At 40.1% G+C, this 22,096-nt stretch overlaps 1 protein-coding gene across 2 annotated transcripts in view; it reads left to right on the top strand.

Moving 5' to 3' along the window:
- Positions 1 to 13,561, top strand: part of RGMB (repulsive guidance molecule BMP co-receptor b) — a 34,293-nt gene extending 20,732 nt beyond the window's left edge. Inside the window, exons 5-7 of one of the 2 annotated variants that reach the window (XR_009054271.1) lie at positions 3,150 to 5,265; positions 10,961 to 11,071; positions 13,206 to 13,561. Coding sequence is in view for 1 of the 2 variants with exons in the window: in XM_057738556.1 (XP_057594539.1) it covers positions 3,150 to 3,818 (669 nt within the window). In the remaining variant the exon portion in view is untranslated. Of the gene's footprint in view, positions 1 to 3,149; positions 6,525 to 10,960; positions 11,072 to 13,205 lie in introns of those variants that run through there. The other variant, XM_057738556.1, reaches the window with a different exon arrangement.
- Positions 13,562 to 22,096: the final 8,535 nt, after the last annotated feature.

The raw sequence follows: 22,096 nt of genomic DNA, 5'->3' as shown, positions 1-22,096 counted from the left end.
ATAGCTGATGTGTTTGAATTATCTGTTTGAGAGCTTTAGAATACAATTTTGAATGTCCTGTTTTTACCCTCTGATAGCTGCTAGTTGGAAATATAAAACGTGTAGTGTTTCCAAACATCCCAATTAAATTTTTTTCCCCAGTTAAATTTTGAGTGTTTTTTAAAGTAAGAAATATTGAGAGTAAATAAATTTTGTGTTTTCTTGTTAGTTTTTTTCTGAAGAGGGAGATAGAATCTGAAAATGAATTTCTGGCCCTTCGTGGCTGAGTGCTTGCTTTTTAAGACCTCCAGTGTAATTGTATGAGGAATGAAATTACATTACAAAACTTAAGTCATGTGAAACTGTTACCTGGTGTTTTCCACATTTACATTGATTATATCTCTAGGTGCCTCTTCAGCACCTACTTAAACTACAGAGGACGCTCAGGAAACTTCTGTCATGCTTTGAAGTGGATTCATTACCCTCAGCATCTTGATTCAAGGGCTAATTCTATACATATGCTCTGTGCAAATTATTTCACCAAAAGAGAGACGAGAAATATCAGCTTGGTTGCCTCATGGAGAAAACCGCTCCTAGGAAGTTTGGCAGAGAGACAGAAATCCATTAGGTAAACTGGAATATTTTGTAAGCATAGATAATGCAGAGCTCATGCTTTAAGTTTTACTTGATCTTCTGGAGGTGTGGGAGTCACAGGCCCAGCAAAGGACAATAACGTGAGAGGTGTTTGAAATGACTCCTGAGTTGGAATTGGTGTTTTTAATGAAAACAACAGAGACTTGGTGAGACGTGGAACCGTTCCACTCATCTTAGTATTGACCCTTGCTTGCCTTTTTGGAAACTTGTTTGGAATTGATCTCTCTGCTGTGCTGTCCCAACGAAAGTAATTCCTCTGTGTTTTTCCTAAGGCGAACTAAAAAGTACTTAATTATTGCAAATAATGTCAAGTTGGTTTAAATTTGAGATTTGTTAGACTGGAGGGACAAATGGCTTAGCTGTTGTAGAAGAGTTCTTTCACTTTGGAGTGTAGATGTTCTAGTTGAAAATGAGGAGAGTGGCTGTATGAAAAGTCTGTTACTCTTTTTGTAGCCATCTGTATTAACTTTTGACTCTTTCAGGTGCAGAATTTGCTTGAATTAATCGTTTCACCTCCAAGGGATCCCAGCTTGCCTTAAAAAAGCACTTGTCAAACTGTCTTTAGAGCCACCAAATAAATCTATTTTATAGTCCCATTAGATATCTAGCTCAAAATCCCACTTGCTGTGGAAGGTCGTATGGTTGGATGCACAACAAATTTCCTGAAATCATCTCTGGTACACCTCCTTCAGGTTGTTAGGAAGGTGTTGAAATGTGAGAAGGCTGGTCGTGAAATTAAATTGTGGCTCGGTAATTAGGAAGGGAGAAAACCAAGCATTTTCATAGCACATTGTCTGGCTTCTAGTTGCAGCTGCAAACAACGGATATGAATTTAACCAGTTGCTACAGTGCAGCTGGTTCAGATCTGGCTTTATAACTGGCCGAAGTGAAATGAAATGGCTGGAAAATTCCAGTCAAGTAACACCAGTGGGAACATGTGGAATTAAATAGTGTGAGCAAATGCTGGCTGAGCTGGGGAAAAAGCCTTCAGACATAAACTTCAGGGTGGTGGTGAGGACTTGTAGGAAGAGGGGTGGGTAGGGGGGGCCAGCATTGCCTTTTTAACAAGGGTCTATTGTTTTGATTAGTCCCCTTGTGGGAGGTGGAAGTTTCCCTCCATCCAGAGTAATTTGTAGAGTGTTTGGCCTGTCTGCCTTCCTCCTGGACTGAAGTCACCTGATACTTTTTTTTTTCTTCACGAAGAAAGAATAATTGGGATTGACACATATACACTATTGATACTATATTTAAAATAGACAACTGATGGGAACATACTATACAGCACCGGGAACTCTACCTAATGCACTGTGGGGAACTAAATGAGAGGGAAGTCCAAAAGGGGGAGGGATATCTGTATGTGTGTAGCTGATTCATTTTGCTGTGCAGTAGAAGCTAACACAACATTGGAAAGCAACTCTACTCCAATAAAAGTTAACTTAAAAAAATAAAATAAGAAAACAGTTCTCTAAAAAAAAAAGAAAGAATAATAGGCTGTTCCCTCAGTTGCTGACAGTAACTCAGATCTCAAAATGTAGTCTTTTTTTCCGCTTGGGACCGTGTTCCCACTTTGTGGGACCCAGAAGGCCCTGTCTCTTCCTTGCCATCTTCCTTCCATCCCCTGTTGCAGAGATGTTGAGGATGTCGGAGATGAAGGTGCTCAAAGTTCATTTTTTTTAATGTGTTCTAATTGAGGAAATAAAATGAGTTCACTAAAGGGAAACTTTTGTATTATCAGTAGTTTTTTCTTCTTGAATTGTCTGCTTAATTTAAAGAGTTGACTAGGGAACAGATTTCTGAGAAGTTGCAGAGCCATCGTGCTGTTTGGGGAAAACATTTGCTGTAACTAGGTTTAGGGTATTTATTCTCTGCCAGTGCTTGGGAGCTGCATTTGCCAAGTGATTTTGCTGTCCCAGGGATTAGCCAGTCATGTGAAACATTTGATTAAGAGACTTAGAGAAATCTTTCCCGAGGCACATGATTGGTAGCTGTTGCTGGGATGGCCCCCTCCTCAGCTTTCCGTTTCTTCCCTCCGTGTTTATAAGTTAGTTTGTAGTGATGAGTCATGGGGTATGGTTTTAGAGTCCAAGGGAGAAACTTTTTAGAAATCAAAGTTCTGGTAGGTTTATTGTTAATGAAGCCACATAACTCAGAAAGGGATCTTTTTTCTCAGAGCTATACCGCAGCTCATCTGTTTTTGGAAGGAGACAAGATATAAATTATCAATAAAAATTGCCTGTATCCCAACAGCAACATTTTCTGTCTCAGGAAAATCAAAATTTCTCCTGATGCACATTCCCTGGATCTGTGTTAAATTATCATTCCAAATACATAGGACTTTAAAAATTTTCCCTAACAGTGATACCATTCACTTGCAAGGCAGAAGCAAACAGGCTGAGTTTGGAGGTCCTGTTTCTAGCCATTCAACTCCAGAATGAAGAGCAACTCTCGCTACACATGGATGCACCATCCTGTATCCCTCCCATCGTGTTAAACTTTGTACACGTTCCTTCCCACAGATCACCATCATCTTCAAAGCCCACCGCGAGTGTACAGATCAGAAAGTATACCAAGCTGTGACAGATGACCTGCCAGCTGCCTTTGTGGATGGCAGCACCAGCGGCGGGGACGGCGACACCAAGAGCCTGCGTATCGTGGAGAGGGAGAGCAGCCGCTACGTGGAGATGCACGCCCGCTATATAGGGACCACAGTGTTCGTGCGGCAGCTGGGTCGCTACCTGACCCTTGCCATCCGCATGCCCGAAGACCTGGCCATGTCCTACGAGGAGAGCCAGGACCTACAGCTCTGTGTGAATGGCTGCCCCCTGAGCGAGCGCATCGATGACGGGCAGGGCCAGGTGTCTGCCATCCTGGGGCACAGCCTGCCTCGCACCCCCTCAGCCCAGGCCTGGCCTGGCTACACACTGGAGACTGCCAACGCGCAGTGCCACGAGAAGATGCCAGTGAAGGACATCTATTTCCAGTCCTGTGTCTTTGACCTGCTCACCACTGGCGATGCCAACTTCACCGCCGCAGCCCACAGTGCCTTGGAGGATGTAGAGGCGCTGCACCCCAGGAAGGAGCGCTGGCACATTTTCCCAAGCAGTAGCCACGGGACTCCCCGTGGGGGCAGCCATTTGTCTGTCAGTCTGGGACTCACATGCTTGATCCTTAGTGTGTTTTTGTAGGGGTTGTCTTTTGTTTTTTTTGTTTTTGTTTTTGTCTATAACAAAATTTTAAAATATATATTGTCATAATATATTGAGTAAAAGAGTATATATGTATATACCATGTATATGACAGGATGTTTGTCCTGGGACACCCACCTGATTGTACATATTGTGTTTGATTGTTTTCATGTATGTTGGATGTAGTGTTCTTTGATTGTATCGATTTTGTTTTGCAGTTTTGTGAAATGTTTTATAATGTCCCTGCCTGGGGACCTGTTAGAAAGCACTTTATTTTTTATATATTAAATATTTATGTGTGTACCTGGTTAGTATGTATATAGTACACGTGCACAGACACCGTGTGCAGCGTTCCCTTTGAAGATGACCAGCAACGTTGTCTGTAGCTCTTCCTGGCTGTGCACTCCTGTCCTTTGCCACTGCAGCTCATCGCCACGCATGCAGCTTTCACTTGCTGCCTCCTGGTGCAGCTGTCTCATTCCTTTGAACTAGGTCCTTACCCTCTTCTTCTGCCCCCACTCGATGTGGAAGGATCCTTAACCCCCCTACAGGTGTTTTTGGCTGTTAAACACTGATTCTAGGAAGCCCTCTCCCTCTTTGACAGCTGTCACTTTTTCAGAGGATGGAGAGAATATAGTACAGTTCTTATTAACTAGGATTGTTCTATCTGAGCACTTAATGGTAGTTGAACCATATGAAACTGCTGTTTTTATAGGTCAGAAGGGGCTAGTGATGGCAATTTCACAGGTAAATACCAGGCATCTTGCTAGACCCCAGTAGCTCTCAGACTTTGGTCATCCCGTGTCCCTATTTAAACTGTAGCTTTTCCCTCTTTTAACTCTATTCTACATTGAACGAACAAAACACAAAAACATAAATTTAGTGATCATGTCTTGCTCTTATCTCTGTAATTTGTACAAGCCCACATTCTTAGCCTTCTCTTCCTTGGCTGTTTGGGCTCAGAAACACACTGTTCCCTGTGTCCACACCCAGTAAGCCTTAGGTGCTCAGGGACTAGGGTTTCTTAGATTCTCTGTCTTCAATATCAAGGCCCAGATCCCACCGCAAAGTTTTCCTCCCCTTGCCTTCCACGCCATGGATGCACACGGGACGCGTCTGTGCGCATGGCAGAGCGCCGAGGGCACTCGCGACAGGAGAGCCTCCTTGGCCTGACTCTGCGTAGCTAACTGTGGGTGCTGGTTAGTCCAGACATTCGCACTAGGCAGTGTTGCACGCCGGGTGGCCTCACAGTTCAACCAGATGCTCTCCCTCTTGACATCTGTGGGTGAATATGTTACTTAGTTCCTCATTTTACTTTATAGTGATTTCACCAAGCTACATGAGGAATTCCTTGCCTCTTCGATTCCATTGTTGGCACCTCTTGCAAAAGAAAAACGCCACCAACAAAAGGCAAGAACAGTAACTGAGAACATGAACTCCAGGATAGGTAGGTTTATATTGTTACGTCTAAAATGTAAATGTGTGGCTCCAAGAGTTAGTGGTAGTATGTATACTTTACCCTAATCATTTACATAAACGCAAACAAAAGTTAGTGACCTGTAAATATCACAGCAGTTTGGGTCAAGATGGTGCTGAGTTTTAGCTGGCCAGGTAATTTCTTCCTTTTGCCATGGCATATATTTCTTCATGAACTGATCTATCAGTCACAAAATGGAGATGTGGGTTCCTCCAGAGGTGGCAGACCTCCTCTCAACCATCTTCTGATATATGAGAGAATAATCTTGGCCAGTCTGGGAAAATCATGAAGGCATCCTGCTTCTTACTCAATAAAGATGCAGTGCCAGAGAGTTGAAACCCAAACCCGTTACCCTTGTGTAAAAGCTGGACCGGGGGCCTACCTACCACCAGCTCTGAACCGTGACTGCTTTTTTTCACTTACGGAATCATGTGCCAGGTTAGAAGCTGTAGTTAGCTAGTAATTTTGTTATGTAATTGAGTAGAATGAAGGAGGAAAAATAGGGTACTTCTAACCACTATTTTTGTGCAAATAGTCTGAAAGTGAAGTAAAAACAGAATTTTTCTACAGTATCTGGGTTTAGAGTGTATATGATTAACATACCTTTGTCCTTTTCAGGGAAAGCAAAACAACCACCTCTACTAATAGTTGGGAAAAGAAAATTGGGTTGCTTTTACTATATCATTTACGTGGAAAGGATGCTGCAAAGCATCCCACATCACTGTTACTAGTGCCGGTGTATTTAGCTGTTCTTCCTTTATAGTCAGTGTCTCTGTATGACACTGAAGTCCTTCCCACAGATAATGGTTTCAGAAATACAGGTATTTCTCTAGAGAAGGGCCTGGTTTATTTTCTCCTGTTTCTTTTGTAGAATGTCTGAAGAAAATGCTACTTGCACATGTTGGTTTTTCAAATCCTCCTTAACCAGAAGAGTTTCGGTCATACTAACACATAGGTGGGATGTAGCTGTTCAGACCTCTTCCAGGGGAGCTTAAACTTGTGGGAAAACACTGGTTTTCACAGATGCTCCATGTGGCTGTCTTTAAAAGACTCAAACATTTTTTTGTCTTTCTCTTCGTTATGCTTGGAAACCCCCACGGTGCGTCGAGTCTTTGCAAAGAAACCTTTAGATGTGGTTCATAGGTATATGAATAAGTATCTGTGTTAAACAGTGAGTGTGCAGTGTGTAAATACTTTAAATTATTATGGTAGAAAAATAAAGTTACATACCATGCTGTGGAATGTTTGTTCTGTGATTATAGTGACACCTGCTGGAAGAACAGAGACACAGCAGAAGAAAGGGAGTGAGGGTGTGTTTGTGCAAAATCCTTTATGGTTGCTGAAAATAAGCTGTACATCCTCTCCACATACTTATTTTCTAAACTGCCACTACTGTATTTTTTCCTTTTTAAATTTTAAGCAATTGCAAATAAGTCAGTATTACTACAAAAGTCTGGTATTATCCCGAAGGTCTGTCTTTAGTATTAGTTTTGGTCCCCTCTGCAGACATGGGAGCTGCATTTGGTTCTTTGAAGGCAGCCTGGATGGCAGCAACTTAGTCCTTCTGGGAGGATCTTGGGGGCAGGATTTTCTGGCTTTGGAAACTTTTGTAAATCCCCACTTCTTGGGTGTTCCAGAAAGAGACATCACAAGATCACAAGTTGGTCTTTGTTCAAGAAACATGCCAAAGGGTAGAAAAGCTTGAAAAAGAATTAAACCCAAACTGAAGGCACACAAAAGCACTGTTAGTGCTACTAGGTAGAATACTAAATGGAGTGATTTCTGATTGGGGAAAAACATATGTAATCATTTCTTAAAGAGAAAGTTAATCCTTATACTTAGTGCTTATGGGTGGCAGTTCACAACAAATAAAAAAGGAAAATTATGTTAACTGAACCACACACACACGAAGTAGGATGGCAGTGTTACAGCCGTTGAGTACCTAGTGCTTATGTCTACTGGATGAACACTACAAAATAACCTATGTCCCAACAAAGTCTATGCTTAAAAGTAGAAAATTATTCGCTATTTTCATGTTCAGACCTCCAGCTTTTCAGGAACAGAAACTTGAGCAGCTTTCCAAAATCCTTAAAAGGAGGTCCTTATTGTCCTGAACAGCAAATGGTGACTAACAAATCTTAAGAATCCTTTTAGTTATCTCAATTCTCTCTCTCTCTCTCTCTTTTTTTTTTTTTTTTTTTTTTGGTACTCACAGCATTTAGCAGCATCCTGTTGCCTAAAATCACCTGGGATAACACAGTCTCGGATTGCTGAGCAATACTTTCTGAGCAAAGATACTTTGCCACAATTTTACCCCAGTTCCCATAAACAACTATTTATTTGTATGTGAACCAGGAAATATCTCCCTCCCTCAGAGAGAAAGTAATCAAGACATTCAAGAAGCAGCAAGCTGTTTCCAGTTCTTTATTATTTCACTACGTAGCTCACCGTATTGTTTCTCTTCCGTCTATTTTCTGTGTGTCTTTTAAATGGAAAAGTCATATTTGCATTATTATTTAGATGGTATTTTCCTTTGAATTTACTGCTCTTCTTTCCCCAAGTTTCTCTAGTCAGCACGATGCTTAATGCAGTCCTTTGTGCCCTAAACGTGATGTCTGTGAGGTATGTGCTTGGAGTGGGGATGTCTGTGTGTCTCCTCTCCCTTGTGAGCAGTGTGTGGATTTTAGAAAGAGACTGGACATCCAAGCCCCAGGAGGAAGTAATAACAGATCCTACAAAGGTAGAATGTATGCCATTGGCCTCGTTAAAATGATATTCACACCCGTTGAACAAACCAGTCCTACCAACTAAAATATATTGAAGTAGGCCCATCAAACTCTAGCCAGAAGAAAGCGACCAGGCAGTGTTTTCTGACTGAGAGTTCTTCATGGTTGACAGTTCTAGGACCCATTTTTTATTTTCATAATGAAAACTCCAACTCCAGGAGAAGGAAAAAAAGGTAAACATTCTGCTACCAGGTTGGGTATAGACTAAAACCACACACAAAGTAACCAAGTATGCATTACACCTACCTGAAATGACATTAAAAACCAGGATTATCTCAATCCATAATGTAGCATTGCCAAGGGAAATGATGCTGTTTGATGGCATTAAGGGCTTCCAGAGGCTTCTAACAGGAAGCAGGAAGGCAGGAGTCACCAAAGGGGAGGCTGAGGGGGACGATACCATCATTCTCTCCCAAGGCCTTCTTTGGATCTGCCAAATAACGATGCTGTTAATGCGTTGTTGGCCGTCGGTGCAGTGAGGTCTGTGCGGGGCTATCGATTGGCTCACTCTAAGTACAAGGGAAGGATGCTGCTCATCTTCCCTCCTGGGAAGGAGAAGGGAAGAGTGGTGAAATAACTTGCGATAGCACAAAATATAAGATAATCAGCGTTCTGTCAAGATGGAAATTTGGGTGCTGTTTAGAGCTTGGGAAAGAGGTGAAAGCTTATCTGGGGATCTGGGAGGAAGGTGGCAACAGGACAGGAAGAGCTCACAAACCAGAGTGACAAATGCAGAGTGCATACGGATTACATTTGCGGCCACGGGGCCTTTATTAAGGGTTCATTCCTGTGTAAATGTGTATTTTATATACTCTTCCTTAGAGAAGGCAGCATAGCATAGCAGCCAAGATTATGGACGGTGGAGTCACACAGTTCTGAGTTCAAATCCACACACTCTGCCCTGCATGCAGCCTGAGACGTGCCAAGCCATAGCCTCATCTTTAAAATGGAGATCCTAATAGAACATCACACCTCACACATTCATTGTGAGGGTTAAATATGTTACCACATCTAAAGTGCTCAGCACAGCACCTAGTACAGACCTGGCCCTCAACATACGTTACACAAAAACGTACCTGAGGTGGAGAATTGTGTGTTTACTCTTAGGAACTGGCAAACTCTTGAACTATTTCTAGAACTAAATTTGTATGTAGGTCCCTGGGAACATTCCAGAATTTAGGGCCGGGTCAAAGTTCTGCTGATCCCTGAGATGAGACACATCCATGAGGGCGATGAACTCTGTACCATGGCTCCTAGGGGAATGGGTAAGGCCAGAAGCAAGAGCTGTGCACACCAGTGCCTCCTGTCTGCCTCGTCACTGCAGACCACCCCCACCCCCCACGAAATCTCAGTGTAGACTCCTCTAAGATTCTACTGAGAGAGTAATCCTGACTTGTGAGCAACCATTTGACCTGAACAGAAGCTCAGGGATGAAGGGTGGCCTGGGGACAGGAAGAACCTGAAGAAAAGCTGCTACCAGTGAAATAATTGCTGGAGACTTCTGGTCATGTATTACATACCTCAGCAAATGGGATTTCCAATGGAGAGAGTATCCAGCTTTGGGAGAGGACTCTCTGAAATGTTTTCATAGATTGGGTTGCATGTAGAAGGTTTGCCAGCAGGGCCTTCAGTGCCGACATGTAAATTTAACTCTTACCCATAGATCTCTTCTAGTTGTTCAGACTAGGCCAGTTTAACATGTTTCTCACTTCTCAGAAATGCTTGTAGGAGAAAATGGACAAAGGAAAGGGAAGAGGCCTGCCATGGCAACTGACAGGCTGAGCAAGTCCTGCTGCTCTGACGTTAGGATTTTTTTCAAATGTTAAGAGGTAAGAGGAGAGGAATTGTGAAAAAGTGCACACACTCGATAAAAAGGCAACACAGAAAAAGTTAATGAAAAGAAACGATGTTGAAAAAGACTGCAAAAATAATAGAAATAAGAGAGAAAATGAAAAAAGTGACAAAGAACTAAAGGATGAAGGAGGGTTGATCAAGAAAGGTTGTAGACAGTGAAGAAAAACAAGGAACAGAGATACAGAAACGCAGGCAGTGCTTGAGGTATGTATGAAGAAAAGCAGTAGCATGGGGGAATCAGACATCCTGGTGGAGTTAGGGTTCTCCAGAGAAACAGAACCAATAGGATATGTACATGAAGAGACTTGTTTTAGGAACTGGCTTACATGGTTATGGAGGCTGAAAAGTCCCACCATCTGCTGTCTGCAAGCTGGAGAACCAGGAAAGCCTGAGTGTCATTCAGTCTGAGTCCAAAGGCCTGACAAGCGGGGGCCACTGGTATAAGTCCCAGAGTCTGAAGGCCTGAGAACCAAGAGTTCCAGCATCCAAGGGCAGGAGAATCTGGACGTCCCAGCTCAAGAAGAGAGAGAGAATTCTCTTATCTCCACCTTTGTGTTCCATTCAGGCCCCTCATTGACTGATTCGTGCCCACATTGCTGAGGATGCATCCCTTTATTCAGTCTCCTGAATTAAATGCTAATCTCTTCCAGATACGCACTCACAGACACACCTAGAAATAATGTTTTACCAGCTATCTAGGCATCCCTTAGCCCAATCAAATGGACATATAAGATCAATCGTCACATCCTTCTGTTATATGCTTGCTTTTACATTTTATTATATATCCATCGGACATTGGAGGGAGTAAGAAGGAATCAAGGGCCTGATTTCATCAACAAAATCTAATTCAAACTACCAGACACAAAAGGGGAAAGGAGGGCCTTGTTGTACGTTATAGAGCATCGTATGGATCTAGGGCAGGAACAGCGCCAGGCCCACAAGGCTGGAAACAGAGTCTGGAAAGCTGTTAGGGTCTCATCTTTGCTTCTGACTCTAAATGCGTTTTCTTCTCTCTCACTCTGCAGCCTGATTCCTCTACTTCACAGGAACTCTTGGTAAAACTGCAGAGCTATGTTTGCATCTACCTATAGAGAGTTCATATTCCTGGGGGATATTTCTGGCCCAACTTAAGCCAGGTAAGTGAGCATAACACAGAATGGCAGTAGGCATCTCCACTGCACGACGGGCCTCTGTGAAGTTTTGGCACTTGAGAGCGTGAGGGCATTGATGGTGTGGCCCACTTTATTCAGGCCTGGAGAGGCCCACCATGGCTGCTCCATCTACAGTGATGCCCCCCTCCCTCATTCTCTTCTCCCAAACCCTGCATGACTTATTTCTTCACTATCTTACAATATACTGCCTTTCATGTTTATGTGTTTATTGTGTCTCCCCTGCTAGGATGTAACCTCCTCCATAAGAGCAGAGTTTTGTTTTGTTTTGCTTTGTTTTACTATTTACTTTTCTGTCCCTAGAGAAGACAGTGGTGCCCACTATGTGTTAAAAGAGTATTTGTGCATGGAAGGAAGGCAGTAAAGAAGGAAGGAAGAAGGAAAGAAGGAAGGGAGGGAGGAAGGGAAGAAGGGAGGGAGGGAGGAAGATATGCTGAAATTCAACTTAGTGATCTCTCAAGAGTAGAGCTAGGACTGAAATTAGAAAAAAACAAAGAATGGAGGAGTTGAGAATAAGCTGACAGATGCAATTATTATTGTCAAGAAGAGTTCAAGTTTATGGTAACCAATTTTTCTGACACTTACCTATTAGGAATATTGAGATGGAAGCTGTGTGAAAGGAGAGACGCTGAATCTAGAACTGCACTAATCCTGCATCCAACAGAGATGTAATGGTTGTTGATCATTTATTACATCTCAGACTCAATGCAGGCACCTTGCAAACTCCATGAGATTGAGAAAACTGAGGCGAGAGGTTGAGTTGTTAGACTGTGATCACCAAGCAGTGAGGGGTGGAGCTTACATTAGCATCCAGGCTCGCTGGGACCAGAAAGCCCACACTTACCAGTGAGACGACGCTCCAGCCCAGTAATGTTTTACTGTTGCTGTATGGTTTACATTAAATTATAGTACCTGCTTGAAAGGAAATGCTAACAAAGTCTGGTTAAATAGCCTATTAAACAAACCTTCTTTTATGAATAGTAACTACTGCAAATTACCATTTTAATTGTTTGCTAATAAGGTATCTAAAATATTTGAGAATATTGTCATAAGAAGATACGTAGTACATCTGTCATCTTACTTATCACTTTGCTTAATTATTACAAAAATAAAGTTTATCATCTTTGAATCAATGGGGTCAAAAATTAAAGAACATTTAGTCTGTTTTATGTGTAAATACCTATATAAACACGTATGCATGTTATAACATTGATAAAACCTTATATCATTGCTAATCACCTGACAAAAACGGTGCCAAAACTTGTCAGCTGATCAGAACCACATTCTCTGGCAATCATGGAGTAGGATTATGAATTCAATTTATAAAATAACTCACTGCCATTGAAGAGGAATCTTAATGAATAGGAAGATTGGACTGAGTGTAGTATGAAAGGGAAGAGTTATTCATTTAACAAACATATACTGAGTATCTACTAAGTTCAAAATACTGTTGAATACTAGAGATTCAATTCTGAACAGTCATATTTCCTTACCTAGAAGAACTTATAGTTTAGCAAAAAAGAATATTATGTTCAACCTTCAGTGCTCAACTTCATGTTTTTTTATATGATTCCATTTATATTAAATGTCTAGAATAGACAAATTTATAGAGACAGAAAGTAGGTTAGCGGTAGCCTAGAGCTGGGGGAATAGAAGAATGGTGGGTGGCTGCTGAAAAATATGGGCTTTCTTTTGGAAGTAGTGAAAATATTACAAAATTAATTGTGGGGATGATTTCACAATGCTGTGAAGAGAATAAAAACCTTTGAATTGTGCACTTTGAACGGGCATGTTGTATTGATGTGAATAAGATTGTTAACAAAAAACCTACACAAACCAACATTTATTATCTCACATTTTCTATGGGCCAGGAGTCTAGGCATGGCTTAATTGGGTACTTTGCTTAGGATCTCACAAAGCTGTAGTGAAGGTGTAGGGCAGGGCTGTGATCGTATCGCTCAGTGCTCAACTTTAAAGGCAATGTTTTTAAATGGGCTAACATAAAACATATTATGTTTTTCATATCGCAAGTGTAATTTATTTCTGTAATATCAATCCACAGTTTCAATAAAGTAAAGTACTTTCTCTCATGGTTCTACAGATTGGCTGGGCTCGGCTGGGTGGTTCTTCTCTGGAATCTCCTGCGCAGTGGTGGTTAGCGGTCTTTGGGGATGCAGTGATCCGAAAGCTCAGTTGGCTTGGACATCCAAAACGGCCCACTCAACTGGCTGACAGTCAGAGGTGACTGTTTGCTGGGAGGTAAGCTGGGCTGCGCACCAGAATACCTGCACATGGCTTTCGTGTGGCTTTGACTTAGGCTTTTCACACACAGCGTGGAGGCTCCAAGAGGAAGCACGTGGAGAGTGAGCAAGAACTCCCCTCCAGTGGTGAGACAAGTGCTGGTGCAGGTCTGACACGCACACCCACACCCCACATAGCACAGAAACAAGTCTTCAATATCTAGGGCAAGAGAATAAATCCAGACAGTCTTCAGTGATAATAAATCTAAATGCTTATCTATGGGTGTCATGTCCTTTCAGCTCTTCATCAAGTCAAAGAGAAATTAATCTACTGAAATCATCTGTATGATACTGTTAAGTGTGTGAGGCTGTATAAAAGCTTATAATCTAGAAACCATGTCTTCCTGGAATTTACAACTTATGCCAAAGGGCAGAAAAAATATTGTCTCTTCATGATTAGTCTCAGCAGCGGTTGATGTGTCCCTTACTTTTGAGTATTATTGTTTTTTGGGTTTTTTCCACAAATGGTTACCAGAATAAGTTGCACAAAATTCAGAATTAATTTTGTGTAGGCTGCCTTTTAACCTGCATTAATTTAGAAACAGGTTCAAGCATCTCTTGTTTACCCATCAGTGGAGATAAGATTGTTTTAAAAGTCTCCACATTTTTCTGTAATGCTGCATATAAAAGAGAAATATGAACAACTTTCACAATAACTAACAATTAAATTTTAAAAACTGTTATCAACTCTTTATGGTTGAATATGGCCATTAGGTAGGCTTGAAAAACCCCAAAATATTCTCCCAGTGCTTAAAAATTTCTATGTCCATTAGTGTTTCAGTCTTCTTAAAAAGACAGTTTACCTAAGTGGGGACTTAGAAAATCCCAGATGGTAAATACACAGCTTCTGGCCTGGCAGGAAGAGAGAAAAAGGTAATACAAAGCTGCAGTTTTTCCTGACAAGATCTTCCTCCTGCCTCACTTTTTGGTACAAGGAAGAGGAATGCTTCGTTCACATCACCTTCTCCATGAGCAAAGATTCAGTCCTTTCCTGGTTCCCATCCCCAGCCTGAGCCTTGCCGCCATTTATCAGTAGGGACAGCCCTGATGGCCCCCACGCTCTCTGATGAGGTTACAAAGAAAGCAGCAGGAGGCTGGTTCACTGGAGGGTACTTTTAATCGATTGTGAACATGTATTGTATATGTAGGTCAATGAATTCTGGGAGTGGGCTCAGGTGGCTCAGTAAAGAAGGTTACTTCCTTGGGCTACCTTTGACCTCAATTTAAGCAATTTATTTATAGTTGGGACAATATCGTTTTAACATGATCTTAAAGTAAATTGAACAAGCCAATTGACAATGCAATGATCACCCACTATGAAGCCCACTTTTTTACAAGAAAAATGCATTTAGATCTTTGGGAAGAACTGGATAGGGACCAAGATGGTGGAAGTGTGGGAAGAAATTTCAGAAACAAAGATAAATGGTTTTTTGAGGAATAAATGGGTCAGTGTTCCAAACACTTCATTTCATTAATCAAGTTGGCAACACTATCAACAACCTCAATTGCTACCAAATGATTATCTGATTAAAATGGCAAGAAGAATATGCCCACGTAGGTAGAGAGTGTGGACTAAATTTTATAAGATTTAAAATATTCTTAGTGCATTCTTTTCTGACCCTATCAGTAGTATGTGGGGTACAATTGTGCCAGAAAAAAATCTCAAGGGTTTGCTTATTCTTTACAGACTATGCATCCCTGGTTCTCTTGAGAATCTTACTACACTTCTCAAGTTTACTGAACTACACTGATCAACTTAAAAAACTAAACTGACCTCAGTTATCTTTATTCATGCTGCTAAAAATGAACTCCTTAAGATTATATTGTGTTATATAGTCCATGCATTTTTTGGTACCATTCCCAAATATTTCTAGGTACCTAAAAATATTTAGGGTAGACAATAAAATCACTAAATGAAAATTGGATGCAACTTGCCCAAATTTCACAAAATAAAGGAATGTTCTTTTCACTCCACCTATGGAGTGGGAAAATGACAAAGAGAGGCATTGACTAACCCCCAAATTCTTGCTCCAAGGGAAGGCCAGCAATGTTGCAGAGGGGTGCAGATGGGTATCTAGGACATTCAGGCTCCAAGTCCTGGGCCTTCAGTGCCTCTGTCTCCTACACTTGGATGGTTCAGTGCTACAGTCTGGTTTATCTGGTCCCCATTCACCTGCAGCTCTTGCTTAACCAATCTATTACGAATATGAAGATGACTTTCCCAGCAACACTTCTGCAATCTCTTTCTCATGAAATGCTTTGCAAGACAGCGCTCCCTTTGACAACTTACTCAGCAGAATACTGTATCCTGTGTAGATTAATATTGCATTTGTCCCCAGATCAGTTATCTGGCAAACTCAACTATCCAGAACACACCCAAGAATAAACAGGAAGATTAAAAAGTCATCTAAGCCACTAAAGGAAACTTACAGAATATGTACACAAAATCTCACTCATTTTACTCAGAGAAGAATCTCTAGCCATCACTCAGGGCTTATTTACTTCTATTTTACATACAATTCGTACATGCTAATCAACCAACTTCTTATTCAACATCACAAGAAAACCAACAAAAATGCAGAGGGATGAAAGAACACTGGTAGAAGCAGGCACACTAGCAATAACCAAAAATAAACCTGGCACCTGTTTTGGATGCAAAAGCAGGAACTTCAAAGCGTACATCAGAATAAAAGATACATCATTCTAAATCAGTACTCGGGAGCATCTCAACATCCCCTGAGGCCATCACTGATGTTCATTACAGTGGAACTGAGTCATCAAGAAAAGGTTAAATTATATTTTGAATTCCAAATAAGAAGGCAGAATGTGTATTGCCCATTACATAAAGTTTTTCAATAAAAATGGCTGAAATAAAGGATTTCATTCATTCATTCATTTATTAAACAGACATCGCGTGCTTACCACGTTCCAAGCTTGACTTCCATCCCCTGCCTTTTGTTTTTAATTTTAGATAACTGAGGCCTGGAAGATAAGTTACCTGCTCGTTCCTAGCAACCTCCTCAAAGTTACTCCTAGACTAAGCCCGGCCATAAAGATAGCGCATCGCTGCCCCAGTGCTCGCCCTTCTGCAGGTTTGCCGCAGCCTCAGGTTGCTCTCAGGGGATTGCTTGATGTGTCTGAACAGAGTGATGAGACACAGCTCAGTAAAACCTGTTGCTTTATTAACTGTGAGACCCTTAGTAGAAATAATAGATATTAGGACCTGGGGATGCATTCTCTCTATTCTTAATATAAGGAATAAGGCTATCTCTTGTTAAGTTATGGGCTCTATGATTCATATAACTGATTGCCTTGGCCTTGGTACCAGAAAGCACAAGCTAAGACTGTGACCCACTTCTCACTACTGAGGGGATTTCATGGCGTTATTTTGTGCACTGCATTTTGTCTCCATACATTTAGTTTTCCAATTTGCCTTATCCTTCTCACTTATTTTGAATGTATATCTTTTGACTCTATAGTTTGTTTTATTTTTTAAAAAATTCGTATAGAAATTGCCACGTGCTAGATGCTGTTCTAAGCCCTTTATAAATATTAACTCATTTATTTCTCATAATTATGCTATGCAATATCCATTTATAGGTCCTTAAAAACTGACACTGAAAAAAAAAACTGACACTGAAAGATTCGTTATCATATGTATCTTTTAATCTACATAAAGTCTTTAGAAAATGAGAAAATATATTGCAATCCATAAACAATTAGCTAATAAAATTAACTGGAAAATTTACTTAAATATATATCCTTATTCCCCAGCAGGGTCAAATATACAAGAGGTGTATGATATAGATAGAAATGTATGCTTACATTCAAGTGATTTTAAAGTGTTTATTAGCTTCCTGAGATCCTTAAGACACACCATGCTCTAATCAGGCAGCTAGCAGCTCATCAGAGACTCTTGGGGGAATCGCTGCAGTGATTTGATGCTCTCTGGCAACTTCCTCCTGGCCTTGGAGGGATGTGTTTTCCATCTCCTTATTTAGCAGTCTGCAGTGCACGCAAGCCCTAGTGAATGGCCTCAGTCTTTCATCTTGTCGGTTAATAGTGCTGTTAGCTGCCTGAGAAGAAGTAACCCAAGTCTCCCAAAATCCTGAGAACAGAGGAACAGCTTTTCCATGATTGTTCCAAGGGTTCTTTCTGAGGTTTTTAGTGCTGCATGCTGTAAATTTTTTCTTGAATTATTGAAAATCACAGATATCTGGGTTGATTAGGTGAGTAAACTTGAATGAGTCCTTTATTCCCAAAGTACAGTGCTCCTCTCTTCCTGGGTTGAGGTTACACCCTTATGTTTGGCTCTGGACAATTCAGAGGCTAAATGAGGCATTATCATCTCAGACAAGACTAATCTCATTACCAGGTACAAAATGGCAAAAAAAAAAAAAAAAAATTTTTTTTATCTAGTATCCATTTTAAAATCAGCCCAAAAATGAGAACAAACAGAGACTCAGTCGATAATACTAAAATAAACCCATGTTTCCTAACCCTGGTGTGAGTCAGAAGTGCATAGGGGAATGGTCACTCATCTACCAGAGTGAAGAAACACAAAATGCAGATAAAGGTAAGGGTAGATACCAGTGGGAAGCAAGTCAGTTTGCCTGGCAGCACTTCTGAAAGTCTCAGGAATGGGACAAACTAGGAACCAAGAAAGCCCTGGCTGATTCTAAGTTGTTCCTCTGAGCCAGTTTTTGAGTGGAGACCTGGGGTCGTATTGGCTCATGTGTAATTATCTGGGTTTATTATCTTCAGATTGTTAAAGTTCTACTTCTCTGAAACACAATACAACTGTTTGCATATATTTTATAAATTTGAAATATATTAATCATAATTTTTGCTAAAATCTCATTATGTTCTAATGTTTTCTAAACTTTTAGAGTCTGTACGTGTGCTATTTGGACTATTTGGTTAGAAATTCTTGCTTGACATTCAAGTAAACTAAAATATTATCTCAGTGCTCATGGTGTTTTCAAGTCAATTAAGTATCATCACTTAAATTTGTTAAATTTGCATTTTTCATTGCTGTCATTCTAATTCAAAAAAAGTATATCTGTAGCTTAAAAATAGTTCATTAAAGATTAAAAGGAGTGATGAAAATGGTAGTGTAAATGCTGCAACTAAGAATAAAGGTGGAAATATAGATAGAAAGCAGAATTCCAGGGTGAATATAGAATGTGAATCTTCATGAGCCAGAGTAAGGAAAACTAAACATGTAATGATTTTTCACAAGAAGCCAATAAAGAAAAGTGTGATTAAATACAATGATGAATATAAGATAAATGAACTTTATTGGAAAATTGATCCACTGCTACCAGTCCCAGTGCATTATCTGTTAAAACACTTGTCTGTAGTGACATACAGCCATAGAGGATTTCTTGCATAGTGACTAGTCTTGTAAAATCAATCACAGTTTGACAAAACTATGCAAAATAATGCTATTCATTACATAACTGCTGACATTTTTTTCTGAAGGCAGGTAAATGACCAATATCACAAATGGCTATTTATTCATGATTACATACCTCCTACCCTTTATTGCTGTGAAGACTTTAAAACCAAAAAAGGTCAATATTGTATGCTTTATTGGAGAGAAAGCAGAATAATTTGGAAGAAAAACATGTCCAAGCAGCATGATTACCAGGTACCTATAACTGTAACATCATAACCATTAAAAACAGTGTGAAATTGCCTCAGAATGAGAAAAATAAGCTAGGAAAACAGACTAGAGGTCAGAAGTTGACCCAAGCATAAATAGGAACTTGGTATATAATAGAATTGGTCATTCAAATCAGTGGGAAAAGAATGAAGTGTTTAATAAAGTGTGTTTGAACTGTTACTTACTCATATCCAAAAAATGGGCATTGTATCCTTACCTCACTCTCGATGAAAATAAATCCAAGATGGTTTAAAGATACAAATGTCAAAAGAAAAACCTTTTTAAGTTTGAGAAGAAGGACTTCCCTGGTGGTGTAGTGATTAAGAATCCACCTGCCATTACAGGGGACATGAGTTTGATCCCTGGTCCAGGAAGATCCCACATGCCTCGGAGCAACCAAGCCCATGTGCCACAACTACTGAGCCTGTGCTCTAGAGTCTCGAGCCACAACTATTGAGCCCTGATGCTGAAACTACCGCAGGCTGAGTGCATAGAGCCCGTGCTCTGCAACAAGAGAAGGCACCACAATGAGAAGCCCACGCACTACAATGAAGAATAGCCCCCACTTGCCACAACTAGAGAAAAGCCTGCACAGAGCAACGAAGACCCAACTCAGCCAATAAATAAATTAATTTTTTAAAATTTTTGAGAAGAAAGTATAAATAGATTGATTCATGACTAAGAATTTCTTAAACCATATATTAAAAGCATAAGAAGCAAACTATATGTAAAAAAGATTGCAACATGAAATATTTAACTTTGATATAAAATTTTAGGACATACATGTATGAAAATTTTTTTGACAAAAAAATAATAAGTTTAATTTTTAAGCTCTTTATTGGAATATAATTGCTTTACACTGTTGTCAGTTTTTTCCTATACACCAAAGTGAATCAGCTGTATTTATACATATATCCCTATATTCCCTCCCTCCTGCAACTGCCTCCCACCCTCGCTATCCCAGCCCTCTAAGTCATCACCCATGATTGAGTTGATCTCCCTATGTTTTGCGGCAACTTCCCACTAGCTATCTATTTTACATTTGGTAGTGTATATACGTCGATGCTACTGTCTCACTTTTTCCCAGCTTCCCCTTTGCTCCCCCACCCCCCACCCACCCCATGTCCTCAAGTCCATTCTCTACATCTGCATCTTTATTCTTGCCCTGTCACTGGGTTCATCAGAACCTTTTTTTTTTTTTAGATTCCATATATATGAGTTAGCATACAGTATTTGTTTTCCTCTTTCTGGATTACTTCGCTTTGTATGACAGTCTCTAGGTCCATCCACCTCACTACAAATAACTCAACTTCATTCCTTTTTATGACTGAGTAATATTCCATTGTATAGATGTGCCACATCTTCTTTATCCATTCCTCTGTTGATGGGCATTTAGGTTGCTTCCATTGTAAATAGTGCTGCAGTGAACATTGTGGTACATGTTTCTTTTTGGATTATGATTTTCTCTGGGTATATACCCAGTAGTGGGATTGCTGGGTCATATGGTAGTTCCATTTTTAGTTTTTTAAGGAACCTCCCTACTGTTTTCCATAATGGCTGTACCAATTTACATTCCCAACAGCAGTGCAGGAGAGTTCCCTTTTCTCAGCACCCTCTCCAATATTTATTGTTTCTAGACTTTTTGATGATGGCCATTCTGACTGGTGTGAGGTGATACCTCATTGTGGCTTTGACTTGCATTTCTCTGATGATTAGTGATGTTGAGCATCTTTTCATGTGTTTGTTGGCCATCTGTATGTCTTCTTTGGAGAAAGGTCTATTTAGGTCTTCTGCCCATTTGTGGATTGGGTTATTTGCTTTGTTGGTGTTAAGCTGCATGAGCTGCTTGTATATTTTGGAGATTAATCTTTTGTCCATTGCTTCGTTGGCAAATATTTTCTACCATTCTGAGGGTTTTCTTGTCTTGTTTATGGTTTCTTTTGCTGTGCAAAAGCTTTTAAGTTTCATGAGGTCCCATTTGTTTATTCTTGATTTTATTTCCATTATTCTAGGAGGTGGGTCAACAAGGATCTTGCTTTGATGTATGTCATAGAGTGTTCTGCCTATGTTTTCCTCTAAGGGTTTTATAGTGTCTGGCCTTACATGTAGGTCTTTAATCCATTTGGAGTTTATTTTTGTGTATGGTGTTAGGAAGTGTTCTAATTTCATTCTTTTACATGTAGCTGTCCAATTTTCCCAGCACCACTTATTGAAGAGGCTGTCTTTTTTCCATTGTATATTCTTGCCTCCTTTGTCAAAGATAAGGTTCCCATATGTGCATGGGCTCTCTATTCTGTTCCATTGATCTACATTTTATGCCAGTACCATACTGTCTTGATCACTGTAGCCTTGTAGTATAGTTTGAAGTCAGGAAGCCTGATTCCACCGACTCTGTCTTTCCTTATGAAGATCGCTTTAGCTCTTCAGGGTCTTTTGCACTTCCATACAAATCGTAAGAACTCTTGTTCTAGTTCTGTGAAAAATGAATGTATGAAAATATTTTAAAAATGAATCATTGTTAACTTGGGAGAGGCATGAATAGAAAGATTCTGGAAAGGTATCCAGGAGATTTCAGTTATATCTGTAATATTTTATCTCTCAACAATATGTATAACTTAAGCACATATGGCAAAATGCTATGGTCTGACAAAGTTGACTTATTGGTGCAGGTTAAATTGTTTTCTATAACTTCTCTATTTTATGCTTAAAATAATTTATAGTAAAAAAAAGAAAAAATTAAAAATGCTTAAGAGGCATGGCTGATGGAATGTGAGGTCCATCATATGTAAAACGCAGTTCCAGAAGGAAATGTTAGAGTGAATGGAAGAGTGGTGTATTCAAAGAGATAATGGCTGAATATTTTCTAAAACTGATGAAAGACATAAATCAAGATTTAAACATACACACACCCTCCCATGAATTTTTATGAATAGACACTTTTCTTAAAGAAAAGTTGAGTTTGAGCTGAGATTTTTTTGGCTACAATTTGTACCAAAAGAATGAAAGTGTCTGGGCTGGGATATA

Source organism: Hippopotamus amphibius, chromosome 1, assembly GCF_030028045.1.
Source record: "Hippopotamus amphibius kiboko isolate mHipAmp2 chromosome 1, mHipAmp2.hap2, whole genome shotgun sequence".
In the NCBI taxonomy this organism is placed as follows: Eukaryota; Metazoa; Chordata; class Mammalia; order Artiodactyla; family Hippopotamidae; genus Hippopotamus; species Hippopotamus amphibius.
Note: the sequence above shows the minus strand (reverse complement) of the source record. Positions and strands in the feature narration are given on the sequence as shown.